This window comes from Brienomyrus brachyistius, chromosome 9, assembly GCF_023856365.1.
Source record: "Brienomyrus brachyistius isolate T26 chromosome 9, BBRACH_0.4, whole genome shotgun sequence".
NCBI lineage: Eukaryota > Metazoa > Chordata > Actinopteri > Osteoglossiformes > Mormyridae > Brienomyrus > Brienomyrus brachyistius.
Window position 1 is genome coordinate 27,972,113 of NC_064541.1, and position 20,719 is coordinate 27,992,831.

The window sequence follows — 20,719 nt, forward strand, 5'->3', positions numbered from 1 at the left end:
TGTTGCCACGGCAGCAGTATCCGACAACGAGAGGTAGAGAGAGCAAATGTCATCTGAGTCATTGAACACACAGGCAGGCGCGTGCGAACACGTGTGTGCGTACGTGTAAGCGAATGGAGGCTTTTATGTCCCGCCTGAGCACGGTCTGATGTCCCTCGTACGTGTGAAATATGCGACCAGATTCATTGCTAGTCTTAGTTACCAGCCGTTAAATAATCACTCTTATTTAACGTGGCATAGAGCTCCTTCCCCTGGGTAAATGAGCTGCCGCTGTTTTGTTCTTCCGTAATTCCGTTGAGTCGGTGCTTTTCTCATCTCCGTGTCGGCAGACTGCATCCCGCAATGTGCATCGAGCTGAGATACAGCGTCTATCAATGCAGATGCCCTCTCACATGCCTGGGTGCATACCGGGGGCATATGTGACCGCCCTGTCAGTGCGCAGCAAACGCTGGCGCCAGACCGCCCACGACACTCACGTTTCGGTGTCAGCCGCTAGTTGCCCAACTCCAAGCTCCGGTCTGAAGAGGCTGGAGAGAGACAGAGAGAATCGGAATAGTAGAGATGGAGAGAGAAGGAGGGAGAGGGGGAGGACAGAAGGAATGAGCATGCCAGTTCTGCGAGAGTTCATCGCTGAGTCAATACGCTCTCCGCCTGGCTCTCTGTGATGTGGTTTTGAAGTTTATTGAGTGCTTGCAGCCGCGTCTTACGGAGGACTGGGGAGCTGCTCATTCGGGATGCCGGCTCTCCCCATGTAGACTGAAGTCAGCCCCCTGGAGTCCCAGCCGATTTCCTCCAGACTACAGTCTCGCTACGCACTCACGTTACAAAGCATTTCATTGTGGAAGACGTCTGCTTCACCGAACAATAGCTATTAATTGTAACATGGAGAATTTGTTCTTATAACAGTTGGCGGTATGGTGCTTTAATCCCCAACTATTCACGCTGTTCCAGCCTCAGACTTAATTATGTTGGTGATTCATATTTCTTTTATTATTACCGTTAGATTGACTTGTTACGCACAGAAACAAAGGGAGCTTCTCCAATCCGCTACACCTTGTTCCCTTCACATTCCCTTCGGTCTCCCTCAATCCACTCTCCCCTCCTCAAGATTGCCGTCCTCTTCTCTAATTTTCTCCCTTTCCACGCTCCCCAGTTCTCCCCCCCCCCCTTTCTCTGCCTGAGGGTGCAGACTTTATATGCTCCTCTCTAGCTCTCCATCTTTCTCTCTCTCTCTCTCTCTTTCGCTTTCTCTCTCTCTCCCTCCCTCCCCCCCCCCCCCCCCGCGATTCTCCCTGCCTCCCTTTCTGTTGATAATTAAGATCACAGATTTTACGGTTTTCTCTGTCATAATAGAGGCTCTGCAGACACCGCCAGCATGCCGCCAAGTCCCCGGCACCGCCAGAAACACGCTCGCGGCGCACACCCGCACACACAAACCCGCACACACAAACCCGCACACACTTCATGTTTATTCATGCTGCTCCATATATTTCTCTGTGCCGCCGGTACCAGCGCCTAGTGTGACTTACGGCTCCTAGCAAAATTTAAGTGTCGTAATAAGTGCTTATACAACATGATCCAGACTGATCCAATTCACGTCCAGGCAGGACTGGACTTCAACCCAGAGGAATGAGTTTGAAAAAGAATAAGATGTAGGCATCATTAGCCACTCTCACGTTTTACATATCACCTTTGGGATATCAATGGCTCTCCCTCTCCACAGTCTATGTGGTGTCCACCATGCCAGCGTATACAGAAATTATTGACGTGTACTAATCACCACGCCCCCCGGGGCTGACAGTGAAATAGTGTGTGCTTCATCTGCCATTGATTGCGGTTTGAAGTCCAGGCCAATTCCTGTGGCCATCCAGGGTCAATCTGCTTTCGGGTAATCAGCAGGAGGGTGCCTCGCACAGATCGTGGTGGCGTCCCTCCCCCAGGCCCTCGTCAGATTACTTAGGGTTTTGACAGACTGCCCCGGCAAGTCCGCCGCTCGATATCCCTTCAAAACATGCTATTGTATCTTTAGTAATGGCAAATGCTGGTCAAAGAAGCAGATGGTAAGGCTTGGATATGTGGTTTGCTCCGTAATTCGCCATCTTTGAGGATTTGCTGTTTGGGTTTTTATTTTTCCAAATAAAAAATGGCACAGAAGATTTATTTATAACCCAGGTCCCCTTTACTATTAAAGTCATCCTGTCTTGTATAACAGTGTCCAGATATCTTTGCTCGACGACGGTTTCTAACAGGAACACAGCGACCCAGAATAATATCAGTCGCGGCAACACTCTCCCGCCCACTGACACGCTCAACCAGAAAGCCGTCGAGTCAGTTACAGAGAAGGACAAGGGTGGAATAGTCATGGTGGGGGTTGGGGGGGTTTGTTTATCCCATGGGTCAGATAAAGATGCTCGATCTTTCCCTCTGTGCGAAAGGTTGGAGGTGAAAAGTCTCGAGATGAGAGATTATTGCTTTTCAGGTCCTTTGTCTCGGTAGCAGCAGTGAAAGGTCACAGGGAGGCCGCCATGACTCAGAGACTGCTACCCCATTGTGACTCATATGTATGCAAGGCTCCTTGACCACCTTGTCAGTGTGGCTTCTCACTGATCCTTCCCATGTAAAAGGGACAGGTCCTTTTTGACTTTTTTTTGTGTCCCTGTCTAAGAATGCTATTACCGGATGCATGTGCTTGTGTGATTGAGTGTTAGCGTGACTGTGTACAATATCACACTGTGGGACTTCCGTCCAGCGGTGTTTAATGAGTCTTCCCGTCCACTAGGTGGCGGAACAGGCAGCCAGAAGACCATTCTCCATGAGGAGCAGTAGAAGATGCCGGCTCTGCCAGCACTGCTGCTGTCGATTCACTTCGTCCTCCTGTTACTGACCATAGCCCCGCCATCTTACAGCCAGGGCCCCGTGCTGTCCTCTGTCCGAATGGGTGAGCCACACCACACCTGCGCCAGCATGCACCTGACTGCCATTGACCCCGATTAGCTGCTAGGGCGTCCGATCTCAGCTCTCCGGCTGTACTCTCTGGTCTTCTATACACCTGGGCCGGAATATTTATGGGTTATAACCAGCCAGCCCCTGCTCTGTGTACCAATCCCCCCCCCCCCCCCCAACCCCCAGCGGCAATCCTCGATGACCAGTCTGTGTGTGGGCGAGGAGAACGCTTGGCCCTGGCTCTGGCCCGTGAAAACATCAACAGCGTGATGGAGGGCCCAGCCAGGGCCCGTGTGGAGGTGGACATTTTCGAGCTTCAGAGAGACTCTCAGTATGAGACCACAGACACTAGTGAGTGCTCCGCTCTTTGCGTGCGTGTGCAAGCGTGTGTGTGTGTATGTGTGGGTTTGCATAGATCACATTTGAGGACCAAAATGTCCCCAAAGTTTGGTAAAACCTGAAACTTCCTTACTTTTTAATTTGGATAACCTCAATTTTATAAAAATCTGTGAATGCGATCAAAAAAGTAAAAGTGCCTAAAGTCTTGTGTTTTGGTTGGTTACTTATGGTTAAGGTTAGGGCTGGGTGGGGGTTAAGGGTGTTGTAATTGGGATTAGGGTTTTTCCCATAGAAATGAATGAACGATCCCCATTTAGATAGGAAGACCAACTGTGTGTGTGTGTGTGTGTGTGTGTGTGTGGCACCATCCCGGTGCTGGTGAAGATGACACGACAAAATAGGACCTATCGATGCAGTCGATCAAAATCAGTTAATCTCCACGAAGATGGTTTTTAGTTACACAGTTTGATTTGGTTTGGGGTTTAATCCAGCTGTCTGGTTTCCCCCCCCTCAGTGTGTCAGATCCTACCAAAGGGTGTGGTCTCAGTCATCGGCCCTGCTTCTAGCCCCGCCTCCGGATCCACTGTCAGTCACATATGCGGGGAGAAGGAGGTGAGAACCCCCCCACTCACCCTGTCTGCAGTGTGGCACTGCAGCAGTGTGGCACTGCAGCTGATGTCATGGTGCCTTTTAGCTGCACGTGTTGCTTTGTTTTAATGTGTCTATTATTATAACAAAATAATGTCTTTATTATTATTATTATTATTATTATTACATTTAAATACTGAAGCCTACTTTTTGAATAGGCTGTAGTATTAAATAAACCAGCACATAAATAAAAATCTGGAAAAGACACTGTAGATGCAGTTTAATTTCATCTGCCTTATTGATGGATTTCCAGTATAAAAACCGAGAGTCACTCACAGACAGCATTGATTTTCATTGTGCCTGTTATACTACAGTGTTTACGGTCACTTTATAAGCTGAACATGGCTGTGTGCAGGCTTTACCTCAGTGACACTCAGGATGAATCTGTCAAGGTCAGCCCTTCGAAACAAACACCTGAATGCTCCCTAAGGTTTACTTGCTAAAATTACAGACACGTCTGGGTGATGCTGGAAGCTGGGTTATTGAGTGAGGGATTACCGGTGATCTGTTAGGGCTCCCCTCCCTTCAGATTGGTTTTGCTATTCGTGTTCACTGCACGTCTCATTACCTCAGCTGTCATCTCTCATTTCCCTCATCAGTGGTTATTCCTCTGTGCTTTTACCTGCTTGTGCTCCATATATTTCCTGTCTCCCACCCCCCCCCCCCCCCGCAGATTCCACATGTCAAAATTGGTCCGGAAGAGACACCAAGACTTCCGTACCTGAGGTTCGCCTCCGTCAGCCTCTACCCCAGCAACGAGGACCTCAGCCTCGCCGTTGGGGCCATCCTGAAGTCCTTCAGCTACCCATCAGCTAGCCTGCTCTGTGCCAAGGCTGAATGTAAGTTCAATTTTCTGGGTAGAGGAATAGCTGGAACATGGGGCCAGTGTGTTAGCATCGGCGCTAGTTGGCTCATTCAGTAGTTTTCTGCTCCAGTGGGCTGGTGTGTATGAAGACCAGATTTAATTCACATGCATGATTCTCTGTGTGCCTCTTTTATGCCGCATTCCTGCGAACACAGCAGCAGAGTGACAGCTGCACATCACTGCTACATGCCGACTCATTTAACTGGTTGACCAGGTTGGACGTGGATACCGCAACACGCTATTGGTCGTGCAGTGATGTTGAAATGCCACTCAGGGCTGACTGGCAAATTCTGATTGGCTGGAGGTTTCTTCTGAGAGGTGGATTCTGGTACGACTCACACTGGAGTGGCGGTTCGAGGATCCTGTGGCTTCGCGTTTCACTTGCTTGTTGGGAATGAAAGGGTTGCCATGGAGGCAGGACAGGTGTTTGCGCAATTATCCATTTGGAGACACTATTTAGGGAGACAGAGACTCTGAGAGAACAATGTCTCAGGGTCATTTTTGATTCAGCCCTCTGCAGACTGATGTTAGGATGCCTCTACTGATCCTCACTTCCTGTCACTCGTTAAAATTCAGGTAATAATGTATACAGAATTACACACCACAAACAAAGGATATTTAGTCTATTTTGTGCCTGAGCGGTGTTAAATGCAAATGTGACTTTTTTGATTTGGCTGCTCTTGATCTTACCGGTCAGAGAAAAACAGTCATTTTGGGTTAATGAGGGATTAGTTTCATTATAATTTTAAAAAACAAAAACAAACAAAAAAAACGGACATAATGTGGCCAAAAGCTGTTGTTTCGCTGGTAGCAATGAGCAAGGTAGTCTTTGAAAATGAACGTCAGAGGGAAAACTCAGACGATGCTTTATCTAACATAGCTGCTCCAAAAGAGCTGCTGGTGCATCATGTTTCTGGGCCTGTAACCCTTCACCCCTTTTGGTCATTCAGTGACCACAAAGCTCTGCTTTCATTATGTTTTATTAGACGTGTTTGACTTGGGGGAAAAAAAGCATTATTCCCCTCTCACTTCCCGCACCCAACGAAATCTAATTAAATGTTTTGGCAGGGTCCAGTGATTACCACTCTGCTTACAGGATCGTTTTCTGTGAAATGGGGAATTTCTTCCTTCCATTACAGCAGCCCCCAAGAGGGAGTACAATCTTATTTACATTTTTTAGTTCGTTTTGTTGTGTTATGTCACACAGCATTTAAGGAAGCAAAGCAGTAAATTACTGCAAGTTAATTAAAACACGGCATGCATGAACCCGACCCCCTGTCTCTGCTTCGGCCCCAGGTCTCTTGCGATTGGAGGAGTTGGTGCGGCGATTTCTAATCTCCAGGGAGACGCTGTCCATCAGGATGCTGGACGACAACCTGGACCCCACCCCCCTGTTGAAAGAGATCCGTGACGACAAAGTGGCCACCATCATTATTGACGCCAATGCTTCTATCTCTTATCTCATCCTGAAAAAGGTCAGACTTGCTCACAGCTTCTGATCTACTTTTACTAATGAAGTAACATTCATTGAGAATGATGTCTGGATCTGCATTAAAATGTATTAAAATGTATTAAAGTGTATGAATTTCACATGCTGGGCTTTCTACTATTACCAGTGGTGACATTGGACTTATTCACATGACAGGAATGTGTGCTTTTGAAGCAATTTTACCACGATTGCTCAGCATTCACGGAAATAGGGAACTGAGACTCGCATGAAAATATTTTGTCCTTACTACAGTAGCAACATGCAAGTACTAGAGAACAACTAAATGCTGGACAGGAACTGAATGCTGGGTGAAAGTCGTGAAGCAGTTATGAGGGTGAAAATCCAAATGTAGTGGCAAGGCACTCCAAAGGATGGGAAAATTATTGCAAGTGTTTTGCTGCTGGGGCCAGATGTTAGCTCATGGCAATAAAGGGGATAATGAAACAACATTCTGAACCTCCTCCGTTGTTGTCTGGCCCTCAGGCGTCAGAGTTGGGCATGACATCGGCGTTCTACAAGTACATCCTTACCACCATGGTAAGAGTCCCTGCCATCTTTCTGTCCCATGTGTTTGGAAAGGCGAGAATTTCCCCAGAGAGTCTATACTTTTGTTAAAAAGGTGAAGAAAAAAACAAAACACGAAAACACAAAGGGAATTTCCAGGAAAGCAATGGAAACGCTGCCCGGTGATATTATCGTAATGAGATCTCTTGCCTGTTCTCGGGCTCCCTCTGTTTATTGTATTTCTTTGTTTTCCTCTTTTCCTCTTCTCTACTCGGTTCGCTACTCTTCCTGTACGCTTCCGTTCTCCTCCTTTCATGTTTTCCCCCTGTCGCTTCCTCAGAATTCCTTGCTTTCTTGTGTCTTTCACCCATGGCTGTCTTACAGCAGCAGTTCTGAGAGTGCCCCTTAGGGATTCCCCGGCCGTTTCATGTATTTATTCCATCCCATCGCTATACCATCTGATTCAGCTAATCAACTAATTGTCAAGCCCTTGATTAGTTGATTCAGGTCTGCTGACACTGGAATAGACCAAATACATGGGATGACTTTGGGTCCCTGAGTGGTTTGTGGGAAGAAAGAACTCTCTTTCCTTTTTCTCTCTGAACTATGTTAGCATGTCTTACTGCATCCATCTATACTCTGATGAGATACCTCTACCTTCCATAGGACTTCCCCCTTCTCAGTTTAGATGACATTGTGGACGACAACTCAAACATCGTGGGCTTCTCGATGTTCAACACCAGCCACCCGTTCTACCTGGAGTTCATTCGAAGCCTCAATTTGTCCTGGAGAGAGGGGTGTGAGCTCAGTCCCTACCCTGGGCCTGCGGTAGGTTTTGCTCTTTGATTATCGTAAGTTAATCACTGCACTCTCTACTTCCTCTACCAGCTATATGATCAATTCCTTGCTGTTTACCCTGTTTATTGTAACTGTGATAAACTTAAATTAATTATTTGTGTGTCTGTTGTTATCATCCTCAACAAAAACGATAGTAATGGGAGGGTGCAGTGGTTAGAACTGTTTGCCTCATACCTCTGGTGCCAGGGTTCAAGTCCCTACCATGGCTCTACGTTTGTACGTTCTCCTCGTGTCGTCATGGGGTTTCCTCCAGGTTCTCTGGTTCCCCCCCCCCCCCCCCCCCCCGACAGTCCAAAAACATGCGGAGTACCCAGTAGTCTGTAGGTGTAAATGGTGAGTGTGCCCTGCGATGGGTTCACACCCTGTCCTGGGTTACTCTATGCCTGTAGCTTCAGGGATAGGATCCAGGCCCCCAGGACCCTGCATAGGACAAGCAGGTACAGAAAATGGCTAATTTTATATCAAAAATTTAAAAATATATTTTATAATTACATACTGTTTGTAACAGTGGTGTCATAAAACAATTTAACCTCACGGGACAATGCAATACAATATAATAAAAACGGAAAAGAAATGAGGTCACAGACAGGAAAGTAAGATCTGCACAGAAACGTTCAGATGGAGCCCTCAGCCCGACACACCGTTCATGGAGTCGCTCACTGACCCACACCTCCGCGTTTCAGTCGCCGTCTCTCTCGGGGTTCGCCGCTGCCCCTACCGGAAGCCCACACAAACCTCCGTTATCCCTCCTCTGCAGCTGTCCTCAGCCCTGATGTTTGACGCTGTCCACGTAGTGGTGGGTGCAGTGCGGGAGCTAAACCGCAGCCAGGAGATCGGGGTGAAGCCCCTCAGCTGCACCTCGCCACAGATCTGGCAGCACGGCACCAGCCTGATGAACTACCTGCGCATGGTCAGTGCTGCTCAGCTCCCTCCGGCTGTCCGTCAGTCACTCGGTTACCTCTGACCGGAAAACACTCGCCTTTTTGACACGAGTCTCCGGGTGATTTGATTGCTTTGGGCTGCATTTCTATGACTGATATTATTGCATTTGAGGTCCCTCTGTGTCACTGCTCGCTTATACGTGCGTTCTGTGTCTGCCCTGTGTGCTGCTGTCACCTACATGGTCATTGGTTGTGTCCCCCAGTCATTTTCGTCGTCACCTCACCTGTCAGCATGTTTCTCTCCCATTGCTTCTCTCTCCTCCATATCAGAATCCATTATCCTTTGGCTTTTCGCAGCAGTATGATCTGTTTATATCCTCTCCCATTTTGGCTCCCCTCTGATCTTTTTTCACTTTAGTATAATTCTATGTGAACATTGTGCCTGCAGGATCTTAGCAAGAGTATCTGGCTAGTTGACTAACCAATAGTAATGGTATCAGATCCATTTTTAGGTTGATGTAACTGGTGTGGCCAGGCCCCACAGTCTACAGGCCCCACAGTCTACAGGCCCCACAGTCTACAGGCCCCGCTTTAAGTTATTACATTTTTTTTCATTGATTGTATGCAGATATGTTTCATCTGAATACATTACTTTGCTAAATATTATAGAGATATAACAGATAATATAGATAATATAGAAATATACACATATTCGTCGGTACATTGTTTTCAGTTTGGTATGCACAATGAAATGAATGAATGCATTTACTGACAGTGGTGAAACCTAGATTTACAAGCTGATGTTGCACATGGAAACCTAATTGTGGCCGTGAGCTAATACTGGCAATAGTTAGTTATAGTTTGTGGTTTGGGAACATTTAGATCTTCCTATAATGTACAGCACTGGAGAAGGAGTAGTTGATAAGTAGATAACTGTTTGCTGGGTCAATTATACTGAGCTTGGATATATCATCCATGTGTGTAGAACTGGAGCAACCCCCTGTTATTGCTACAGATACACTACATAGACAAAAGTATTGGGACACACCTCTTAATCATTGAATTCAGGTGTTTCATTCAAACCCATTGCCACAGGTATATAAAATCAAGCACCTAACCATGCAGTCAGGTAACATTTGTGAAAAAATGGATCATTCTGAAGAGCTCGTTGCATCCAAGCGTGGTGCTGTCGTAGGATGCCATCTTTGCAGTAAGTCAGTTTGTGAAATGTCTTCTCTGCTAGGTACTCCACAGTCAACTGTAAGTAGTATTATTGCAAAGTGGAGTTAATTAATTAATCATTAAGTGTTTATGAACATCAGCCACGAAGTGACAAACCACATAAAATAACAGCTGAGGCACGTAGTATGAAGAAGTCGCCAACGCTCTGTCGACTCAGTAACTGCAGAGTTCCAAACTTCCTCTGGCATTAACTCCAGCACAAAAACTGGGCACCAGGAGCTTCATGGAATGGGCTTCCATGGCCAAACAGCTGCATGCAAGCCTCATATCACCAAGCAACGTGCCAAGTGTCGCGTGGAGTGGTGTAAAGCACGCTGCCACATTACTCTGGAGCAGTGGAAACGTGTTCTGTTCTAAGTGATGAATCACGCTTTTCTTTCTGGGATGAGTCTGGGTTTGGCGGATGCCAGGAGAACATTACCAGCCTGACTGCATTGTGCATATTGTAAAGTTTGGTGGAGGGGGGATCATGCTGTGGGGGTGTTTTTCAGGGGTTGGGCTTGGCCTCTTAGTTCCAGTAAAGGAACTCTTAATGCTTTAGCATGCTAAGACATTTTGGACAATTCCAACTTTTTGGGAATCGTTTGGGGAAGGCCCTTTTCTGTTCCAGCATGACTGTGCCCCAGTGCACAAAGCAAGGTCCATAAAGACATGGTTGGGTGAGTTTGGTGTGAATTTGACTGGCCCGCGCAGAGCCCTGACCTCAACCCCACTGAACACCTTTGGGATGAACTTGAACAGAGATTGTGAGCCAGGCCTTCACGTCCAACATCAGTGCATGATCTCACAAAGGCTCATCTGCATAAATGGGCAAAAATTCCCACAGACACACTCCAAAATCTTTTTGGAAAGCCTTCCCAGAAGAGTGGTAGCTGTTATAGCTGAAATGGGGGGATCAACTTTGTATAGATACCTATGGATTTAGAATGGGATGTCGTAAAAGGTCCTGAAGATGTAATGGCCAGGTGTTCCAATACTTTTGCTCATATAGTGTACGTGGCCATATTTGATGATGGAGAGCATGCAATTTAGTTTGATTGTTGATGTTTTGGTTTTGTTTATTTGACATAATTGTTTTTACAATATGCAAATAAGCATATTTTAGGTTTTGTTATTCAGACATGTCAACAGACTTTTCCTAATTGTGTTTGCGGTTATAATAAATAATTTGAAACAAATTATGTTTCCCCTGTTGTACCGAAATTACACCGAACCATTAACCTAAAACCCTGGTTTGTACCGAACTGTGAGTTTTGTGTACCACTACCCCCCTGCTATAAATACACTGGATGTATAGACTTAATCTAAATCCTGTCTTGGACATATGATCACATAGCCTAGGTCAATGTAGCCTGCGTGGTCATACTACTGTTAGGCGCTGGTTAGTCCTTTAAGGTTACGTTGTACACTGTCAGTGATTGGTTACTTATTACTCTTCATTATAGTCGCATCTGTATTACAATGACCAAGTAGCAGCAAACACAATGATTCCTCTTACTTGGTTTATATTGGCCTCAGCTGGAGCCCCTAATATGCTGGCCTTCCCTGGGCCCTGGGCCCGCCCCTCCTCAGAGACAGGCCTGAATAATACCCGTGATGTTTTTCCCTTTGTGTTTAAATGAATTTCTTTAACTCTTTAGATCTTTTGTGTTCTGTCAGGAGTGAATGTGAATCTCCCGCTCTCCAGGTGGAGTACGATGGCTTGACTGGGCGAGTAGAGTTCAACAGCAAAGGCCAAAGAACCAACTACACCCTCCGAATACTGGAGAAACACAGAGGTGGTCACAAAGAGGTTAGAAGTCCCTGCAGACCATTGGGTCACCTACGTTATAATTCCAGGGTTTGATTAATGTTGGAAAAATATTTGAAATCAAGTACAAGTCCTGCTCTCAGATATCTTGTTTCTCAAATGCCATACATCTGTTTCTTCACCCACCTTCCCGTCCATTAGATCGGAATCTGGTACTCCAACAACACACTGGCTATGAACTCCACCACTCTGGACATCAACATATCAGAAACTCTGGCTAACAAGACCCTCATTGTCACCACGATATTGGTAAAAGCTAGTGGGCTCAAGAGGCTCCATGTCCATGTGCAGCTGCAGAATTTGTAGCTGTGTGCTCTCTCTGCCCCTATGTAGGAAAACCCTTACGTTATGCGCAAGGGCAACTACCAGGAGTTCCAGGGCAACGACCAGTATGAGGGCTTCTGTGTTGACATGCTGAAGGAGCTGGCTGACATCCTGAAATTCTCCTTCCGGATCAAGCTGGTGGACGATGGCCTGTATGGGGCTCCAGAACCCAATGGCTCCTGGACGGGCATGGTGGGGGAGCTCATTAATAGGGTAATTACCCTGAGTAAATGGTCCCTTTTCTGCCAGCCCTGGGATATGGGTTTGCTGTGGGCACACGACAACCTCCTTAACAGGCTAATGAGCAACTCTTAGTAACTAATTACACTGTGGTATACTTCAATTACTGCAGTGCAGTCCCATTGTGGCACTAGCACGCTGCACGATTGTCCTGTTTTCTACTGGTGCTCTGAGCTGATGAAACTGGCCAATTAGTTCCCCATTAATCAATTGCACTTGTAAATAAGGATACGTGAGTTTCAGTGGTGCAAGTCTGCAGACCTCGTTCCATGGCAGCCTTTCTCCATTCCCGTGCCATAACTTTTCCAGCCTTATTGGTGTCTAAGCCCCTCCTCCTTTCCCTTCATTCCACAGAAAGCAGACTTGGCTGTTGCGGGCTTCACCATCACATCCGAGAGGGAGAAAGTCATTGACTTTTCCAAACCTTTCATGACGCTTGGAATCAGCATCTTATACAGGGTCCAGCTGGTGAGGGAAGAAGCACGGGACAGGCGATAGAAGAGGAAAATGGCGTGAAAATTGCACACTTCTGTGTTTTTCTGAATTTGTAAACGTTAACTTATTGCAACCTTTTACATAACATTTCGCAATCTGTGTGAAGATACAGTGTAAACTACTGCTCTCTAGTGGTTAACAATGGAATTGCAGGGGAACCAATGCTATGCACTAATACGTTGATTTGATTGACCCCCCAGGGCCGGAAGCCGGGTTACTTCTCTTTTCTGGATCCCTTTTCCCCAGCTGTATGGCTCTTCATGCTGCTCGCCTATTTGGCTGTCAGTTGTGTGCTCTTTCTAGCTGCCAGGTGAGACCCACGTCCTGTAACACAACACTCCCATCTACATTTCTAATCCAGACATTCAACAATACTGTTAGCATCAACCCTTTAATTATGGTTTGGGTCAAACAGGCCCGCACACCCCTCAAAGCTGTCAATAATAATGTGATTTTTCTAGATTGACCTATATAAGACAGTGGTAATTGACCAAATTTCCTTAATACTGAAAACTTCATTAGGGGACTCTGGATAATTGCTGAAGGAATATGAGATGCTGATGCATCTTCCATCATGCTTCTGCAAGATGGTCAAAGAGAATCAGCAGAAACCACACCTAGTACAAACTATCCTTTGGTGGGATTGCAGTACGGATGAATCTGTGGATTCTTACCTTGTCTTGTGACCGAAACAATGACATTTACATGCCATTATTTAGCAGACTCTTTTGTCCAAAGTGACATGCAGGTGAGAGTCAGAGAACAGGATTAACCAGCATCCCTGGAGCAACTGGGGTTAACGGTCTTGCCCAAGGACACAATGGTTATACTATTATTCTCCTGGCTTCGGGATTTGAACCCACAATATTCTGGACATAGGCACAGGGTCGTTACCTGCTGAGCCACACATGTAACCCCCCCTCCCCCCTGGTGTGTTGTTTTTGGGCCAGTATGACACAGTGATACCTCCAGAGAAAGCAGATTCTGAAGAATTCACAGATCTGCCCTGTCTCATTATGGGAATCTTGCTTATTTATAGCCGCTGTTTCTAGCAAAGTCAGCTACCTCTTTCTGTAACTGGAATCCACGTCGGTAGGATGTGAAGAAGATGTCACATGTTATGTTCCTTGCAGTCCTTCATTCATACCCATGACCTCCATCCTGCAGTTCATCTCAGGTGCTCCTTCCATATAGATATTCTAGGTATTCTATATATATATATATATATATTTACGCATAGCACCCATAGCTAGATTTCACATCACATACTTTGCAAATTTGCAAATTTTCACGCCGCAGTTTGCAGGCTTGTCTGAGATGTACTTTCATAAGGCATATCTTCCTCTCTAAAGAAAAGAGCTCTGTCCACTGTAACATGTGAGCCAGGCTTGTCCATGAGAATCAGGCTTTTCATCCAGACGACCCACATATCTCTGAGTGCAGCCAGCTTGTCTCTTTAGCAGTGAGCAAATTCGGTATCATGGTTATCAAAACAAATCACCTTAGAGGTGATGTGATGTGAGTTCAGCACTCAAAACATTTCCCTTCTACTCTCTGTGTTCTGTTGACTAGCAATTTCTTTTCTCCTTGATTTGCAATCTCGGGCAAATATCAACAAACCTTAATAAGTTACATCTATTTCTCCTAAAGCATGAAATCCCTACTAAATGGTCATGTCCAGTCTATTCTTGTCTATTTCTTGTCATCCATCAATCCATATTTTGACCATTTATGCTGGACAGGGTCACAGAGTGGAGATCTTTTGACATGTTCTGAAGTCTATCGCCAAGTCTGCCTTGGCTTTGTTACAGTGATGCTGAACCATTTTAGCATTACTGGAAGACTGCCGTCTAAGTTTACATCATGCTTCTGCTAAAGATGGTTGTGCTGTCCCACTATTTTCATCTGACAAGGGCACCTCGATGCCAGATTTCTTTTCTAAACCGACAGAAAATACCGTCAGGATGAAGACCATCAGCGTCTTCTGTCTCTGAGTCGTTCTCTGTCTGTGAAACCTTCTCCTCCATGTCACTGTCACCGTTCAGACCCCAGAGTGACACTTCATTAGACTGTCAGTCTTCGGGAGCCTGTCTTGAGGGTGCTGAGGCGGCACAGAGGAAGCGGAAAGATTTAAAAAATATATATTCAGATATTTTATTTGAGGAAGTGAAATTAGAACTAATGACAATATCTAGCGATCTTCACAGCTGCACAAAAGGGGGGGCGGGGGGCGGAGCTGAACCCCCTTAAATGGGCCATCATGCCACCAAATGCATTCAAAATAATGAATGAATTTAATACCAAGAAAGGCAGGTAAAAGGCATAGATGCTGCATGTGGTCTGGAACACCTGCAGAGTTGCTAAGGACCTGAGTATTCAGTGACCTGCTTGATTGCACTTTTTAATGTTACTGAGAAACTAGTCAAAAATGGTTAAAAACAGGCCTTGATCAAATTGATCTGAATTGAGATAGAAATATATAAATAAATAAGATATAATGTAGACTGCTATACGTTAGCTGAGTAAATCACTTTCACAGTAGGCGTCTGCTAAGCAACCAGAGGTCTGACTCCAATGTGTTACTGACTCTCTACTTCAGACTGAGCCCGTATGAGTGGTACAATCCCCACCCTTGTCTGCGGGAGCGCCGGGACATGCTGGAGAACCAGTACACCCTGGGCAACAGCCTGTGGTTCCCCGTGGGGGGGTTCATGCAACAGGGCTCGGAGATCATGCCCCGCGCGCTCTCCACCCGCTGCGTCAGCGGCGTCTGGTGAGTGATCCGTGGGGCTGCCTGCCAGCGCCGCTGCTGTTTGTCCTTCTCCTTTGGCTCCCTCTGCATTGCTGGCCCGCTGTACATTTTGTTGGCTTCGTTTTCCGCTTTCCTCGCACGCTTCCTCCTCAGTCTCTGTGGAAGTTTGCCGTACTGCAGCCTGCCCAGGGCGGAACCTCAGTGTAACTGCAACAATGCAGCTACCCCATGCCTCTCTCTCTTTGTGGTTGCAAATGTGGCTGGGTTGCTGTACCTCCCGGACTCTGTTTACCCTCCTGTATTCTACACTGTACAGTATGTTTCACGCTCCATCATCAGGCTGCACTGATCTCTCTGGGATTTTTGGGTGCCGTGCTTATGGAAGTCCGTTCATGTGTGACATTTTTTATCATCTTTCCCTCCCTGTCAGGTGGGCATTCACCCTAATCATCATCTCCTCCTACACGGCCAACCTGGCTGCCTTCCTCACAGTACAGAGGATGGAGGTGCCCATTGAGTCCCCTGATGACCTGGCAGATCAGACCAATATAGAGTACGGCACCATCCAGGGGGGGAGCACTATGACCTTCTTCATGGTATGATCCAGTTGTGACTTGCGCTTTGTTCCTGATTTTCTGGACGCTTATCGACTTGTCGTTTTGTGCTTCGGCTCACATGTTCGTGTTGGTATGCTAAGCTGCCATTTGTGAAATGGTGGAGGTTTCTATACATGATCTCTTTGAGGTCGCCCCCCACTCTCGTTGCTCTGTGCGTTTCTCTGTGTTTGTTTTTATTAAGTGCCTGGGTGCCTGTGTTTTCCTGGGTAAGTGGTTTGGCATCCGTGTCGGCCATTGTGTACGGGTGACGGCAGAAGTACCAGACTGCGTTAGCTATTATTTCTGTGCGGCTCACGTATCGGCCTTCATCGAGACCGTGCCTCCGTTCCCTGGGTACGATTCTGCCACTCCTGTATGCTCTAATTTTCGAACTCGCCGAACACGCTGGAATGGTCTCTCGCTGTGTTTGTTTTGGATCTGTGCTTGTTTTTCAGGTCATGCTGATTGGTGCTCGGTCTCGCTCATGATCCTGTTTTTGCCTTCTATCCCTCACTGTTATGAACTAGAACTCGCGGTACCAGACATACCAGCGCATGTGGAACTACATGCAGTCGAAGCAGCCCAGTGTGTTCGTAAAGAGTACCGAAGAGGGCATCGCCCGCGTGCTGAACTCCAAGTACGCCTTCCTGCTGGAGAGCACCATGAACGAGTACCACCGGGGACTGAACTGCAACCTCACACAGATTGGCGGCCTGTTGGATACCAAGGGCTATGGCATCGGCATGCCACTGGGTCAGTGGGGGCACTTGGGCCAGTAGGGGCAGGGGAGGAGAATTATGCTGTGTGCTGAATCACAGTGATTAGGGTGACTTGCTCTACCTTCCTGTCTGCCTGGTCCACCCTCATGGTCCACACGGTCTCCGTCCTCAGGCTCTCCATTCAGGGATGAGATCACACTGGCTATTCTGCAGCTCCAGGAGAACAACCGGCTGGAGATCCTCAAGCGGCGCTGGTGGGAGGGAGGGCGCTGCCCCAAGGAGGAAGACCACCGTGCCAAAGGTCAGTGTCTGGTCCAGGAAACCTTTTGTTGATAGGAATTTACACTGGGGTAGTGTCCAGATAATGATACAGGTGTGTTGCACAGTGCCAGGAAGTTCAGAGTGAGTGAGGGTGATTCATGTGACCTCAGGTCATGTAGAACAGTTAAGTGTATGTGTTGGCATGTAGGGGCATGTGCTGATACGATCGTGTATGTCCTATGGCGTGTGTGAAAGGAAAACTGTCTATACGTCCATGCAAAGCTGAGTCCGTTTATTTATTTAGGTTCTACGGCGTATGAGTGCCTGTGTTCCTGTTGCAACTGTGTCCTCAGGTCTTGGGATGGAAAACATCGGGGGCATCTTCGTGGTGCTGATCTGTGGCCTGATAATCGCCGTATTCGTCGCCATCATGGAGTTTGTGTGGTCGACCCGGCGCTCAGCAGAGACAGACGAGGTACGCCCTCGCCCTCGGCCCGGCCAGACCCAGAGAACCGGCCCAGTAGGTCACCGCAGCGGCTTCCCAGATGTGTCTGTCTGTGCTGCGTCGAGAGCATGCTGTTGTTGGTAGTGTATAATCACCCCATCACCCATGAATACACTTCAACCTCTTTACTGCCTCCATAGCGTGGCTCCCTGAATCACTTACCATGCACCAGGTGCATATTTTCAAGCTCTCGTCTTCTGATGTCACCTGCCAGGCTGCACCTCAGTGGATGGTGTCCCCCAGCAAAGCGGCCCCCAGGTCACAGCAAGGCTGACACTTGCTCATTGACAGACGCACCAAGCTTCTGTCAGCGAGCAATGCTGTCAGAGCTGGATCCATAATCCTTCTTGTGCTGGCGGTGAGGGTGGGTCTGGGCTGGGTGATGCTGGAGATGAACGGAATGAAAAAGCAGAGGAAGAAACTCGTGAAAAAACAGATACAGTCAGAGCTGCAAAATGTGTGTCAGATGGCTATAATTACTGGCTTTTAAGTCTGATGATTCTTAAGTGCTTCTTTCTGTTTCTAAGGAAATGTTCATCTGATCCCAATGCTGTGTGATTTTATTCTATGTAGGCAGTTCAGACAGTGTGAATCCATGCCTGTGTGCATCTCGGTGACTATTCTGTTTAAGAAACACGTCTGCCCTTGTACTGTCTGTGTTGTCCATTGTTTTCTTCTAATATTTATCCCATGGGGGTGTCGTCTGTGCTGTGTTTTGTCTTGGGAGGGCTTTGTTCGGCTGCCTGTCTACCGCTGACCCCTCTCTGCCTCTGTGATATATATTCCTGCCCTTTTGCTTGACCTTTCCTTTGACGTTATTTTTTTGTGACGTTGCTTTTGAAGCTCTTGCTGTTCCTGCTCTTCCTGAATGTGACCTGTTCTCCTCCCTTTCTGCCTGCCCCCTCCCAGGTCTCTGTGTGCCAGGAGATGCTGACGGAACTTCGGAACGCCATCTCGTGTAAGAAGAGCTCCCGTTCACGTAGACGCCGTCCCCTGACTGGCCCCGGAGGCCCTCGCCACCCCACACGCCTTTCACTGGGGGCTCCGCGGCCCCTCCGGTTGGTAAGGGAGATGCGCCTCAGCAATGGCAAGCTGTACAGTGGCTCGGGGCCCCTGACAGGTGGTGCAGGGGGCGGGGGCGGCCCCTCGGACATGGGGCCGGGGCCACAGCGCCTCCTGGAGGACCCATTGGGAGCAAACACGACTCCCTCGCCAGTGCCAGCGGCACCCCCACGCTCCTGCACGCACATCCGCATCTGTCAGGAGTGCCGGCGGATCCAGAACCTGAGGGCCAGCTCCACCCGGATCCCCCCATCCTCTGCCCCCCTACCCAGACTCCCCCCACCACCCCCTCCTTCATCATCCAATACTGACAGCGAGGGCGGAGGGGGTCCCAGTCCACGCCGGCTGCATCACACCCCCCCTCCACGGCCATTACCCCCAACACAGACCGGCACCAGCGCAGACCTCCTTGGGGAGCAGGAATGAGGAGATCTACATGGTTTGGGGAAGGATCTCCTTGTGCCATCTGGAGAGAGCCCAGATGCAGCTGAGGATCAGGCATCCAGCGAAAGACAGATGATTGGCCAGAGTGCGGCGAGGCTGGAGAATGAGTCCCGGTCACCCCACATAAACCCAGACTCTGCTGGGCACTACAGACCCTCTGTGTTTCATCCTTATTGTTTGCAGTTGTTTATTTTTGCCGTGAATGACCCTTGGCACATTTGATACATGTCTGTCACATAGCCCCCCCCCCCCGCTGCTGGAGTCGGGGGTGAAAATGCATGAAGGGTTAGATTTTGTAATGTGCTCAACACCCATACCCTGCAGCTCAGGGCTGGGTGCCATGGCAACAGCTCCCTTGCTGACCACGTGGACCTGTGATTTGCCCTGCTGACACTGGTTGTGCGAGACAGGACCACCCGGATCGCAGCATTGCCGAGCTCGCTGGATGCCGGCTCCTCTTAAGTAAGAAGCACCGTGAGCTGCGCTTGAGCTTTTACACTCCTGCCCTCTCTCACCTGTGCAGCTGCTGAGGCTTAGCTCCGCCCACTGAGCAGCAGACTCCGCCTACACCAGGAGCCGCTTCATAAACCCAAGGGACTCGAGTCTTGTGCTCAGACTTGAAAATATGTGACATACGAAAAGAGAGGGAGGGAGGGACTCTTCAGCATTAGACTGGAAAATATTTTTTTGTCTTTTATTGATTATTTCTTTTTTGCTCTCTTGCTTTCTCTGGTCACTGTTAATCTGCCTCGGTCAGTAGGCAGTGGGAGTGTGTGGAGTCTGTGGCAGTTGGTCTGTTGAACTCCACGAGCCCCACGTTGCCCGTACCTCGGCCACGCCACTCCGCGAGCTGGCGGGATGAGCTGAGGCATTGTGGGGGCCCGGCTAAGAAGGATTGCTGGACATGAGAGCAGCAGGACTGGAAGCTGGGGGCTGTGGGATGAGTTTAGCTTACTGTGTGCGTGTGTGTGCAGGTTTAGGACCACAGTATAAGCATGGCCATTGCCTGATTCACCCTCCGAGTGTAAAGCTGGTGTCTGGGTTTCCCCAAATGAAACATTTCATCACCACCAGAGGAATCGGGAAACTGTTAATCTGACTAATAAGAATTAATAAAATCTTAATTTTCCAAAAAAAATTTCTGATTAAGGCAGAAATGCACAGAGGCTCTCTTTAGTATGTTGTACTGTCACACTGACTGGGCAGTGAGAGGGAGAATACTTGACCAAATTAAGTGCACAACTTGTGAGCTTATGGTGGTTCAAAAAAATCACAAAGCCTGCCGCCATGCTGTACGGAGCTCCACTTCAGGATGCCACTCATGAAGCAGCACATGGGAGGTAAGACAATGGCGTCTGAGTGACGATTTCCTGACTGAACGACTCCCCTAATTAGACCACCCCCTCTGCCACCTGCATCATCGTCCTCCACTGCTCTGCTCTGCTGGTGACTCGCTGTAGAGTCTTTCCTATTCAGCAGACTCCCTCCTGACGCTGTCACTCCAGAACACAGAGCCAAACTGTGTGAGATTCTCTCTTTCTGCATAGTGTCAAGCTGCGACGTTTCATGCTTATAGGACAAATAAGGGATAAATGCGATCAGGAATTTGAGGGTCTGGGGGAATTCCATGGTCTGTCGGTGACTAAATTCCAGACTGTTTCGACGATTGCAGTTGAAATCATGTCGTTCGGAAGCTTGCCATCCTTGATCAGCATTGTCAAAGAGGAACATGCAGGGAAGCA

At 47.9% G+C, this 20,719-nt stretch overlaps 1 protein-coding gene across 4 annotated transcripts in view; it reads left to right on the top strand.

The window, feature by feature from the left end:
- The window catches only part of grik5 (glutamate receptor, ionotropic, kainate 5), a 38,011-nt gene extending 17,759 nt beyond the window's left edge, over window positions 1-20,252 (top strand). For 3 of the 4 annotated variants that reach the window (XM_049026738.1, XM_049026739.1, XM_049026740.1), the window contains 19 exons: window positions 2,780-2,938; window positions 3,130-3,294; window positions 3,797-3,894; window positions 4,604-4,769; window positions 6,092-6,270; window positions 6,768-6,821; window positions 7,455-7,616; window positions 8,404-8,556; window positions 11,457-11,561; window positions 11,721-11,828; window positions 11,913-12,116; window positions 12,498-12,611; window positions 12,839-12,948; window positions 15,238-15,411; window positions 15,821-15,986; window positions 16,514-16,739; window positions 16,878-17,006; window positions 17,320-17,486; window positions 18,381-20,252. In XM_049026738.1, coding sequence (XP_048882695.1) covers window positions 2,830-2,938; window positions 3,130-3,294; window positions 3,797-3,894; window positions 4,604-4,769; window positions 6,092-6,270; window positions 6,768-6,821; window positions 7,455-7,616; window positions 8,404-8,556; window positions 11,457-11,561; window positions 11,721-11,828; window positions 11,913-12,116; window positions 12,498-12,611; window positions 12,839-12,948; window positions 15,238-15,411; window positions 15,821-15,986; window positions 16,514-16,739; window positions 16,878-17,006; window positions 17,320-17,486; window positions 18,381-18,959 — 3,168 coding nt within the window. In that variant the 5' untranslated portion in view covers window positions 2,780-2,829 and the 3' untranslated portion in view covers window positions 18,960-20,252. The remainder of the gene's footprint in view (window positions 1-2,779; window positions 2,939-3,129; window positions 3,295-3,796; window positions 3,895-4,603; window positions 4,770-6,091; window positions 6,271-6,767; window positions 6,822-7,454; window positions 7,617-8,403; window positions 8,557-11,456; window positions 11,562-11,720; window positions 11,829-11,912; window positions 12,117-12,497; window positions 12,612-12,838; window positions 12,949-15,237; window positions 15,412-15,820; window positions 15,987-16,513; window positions 16,740-16,877; window positions 17,007-17,319; window positions 17,487-18,380) is intronic. The other variant, XM_049026741.1, reaches the window with a different exon arrangement.
- The last annotated feature ends 467 nt before the right edge of the window (window positions 20,253-20,719 follow it).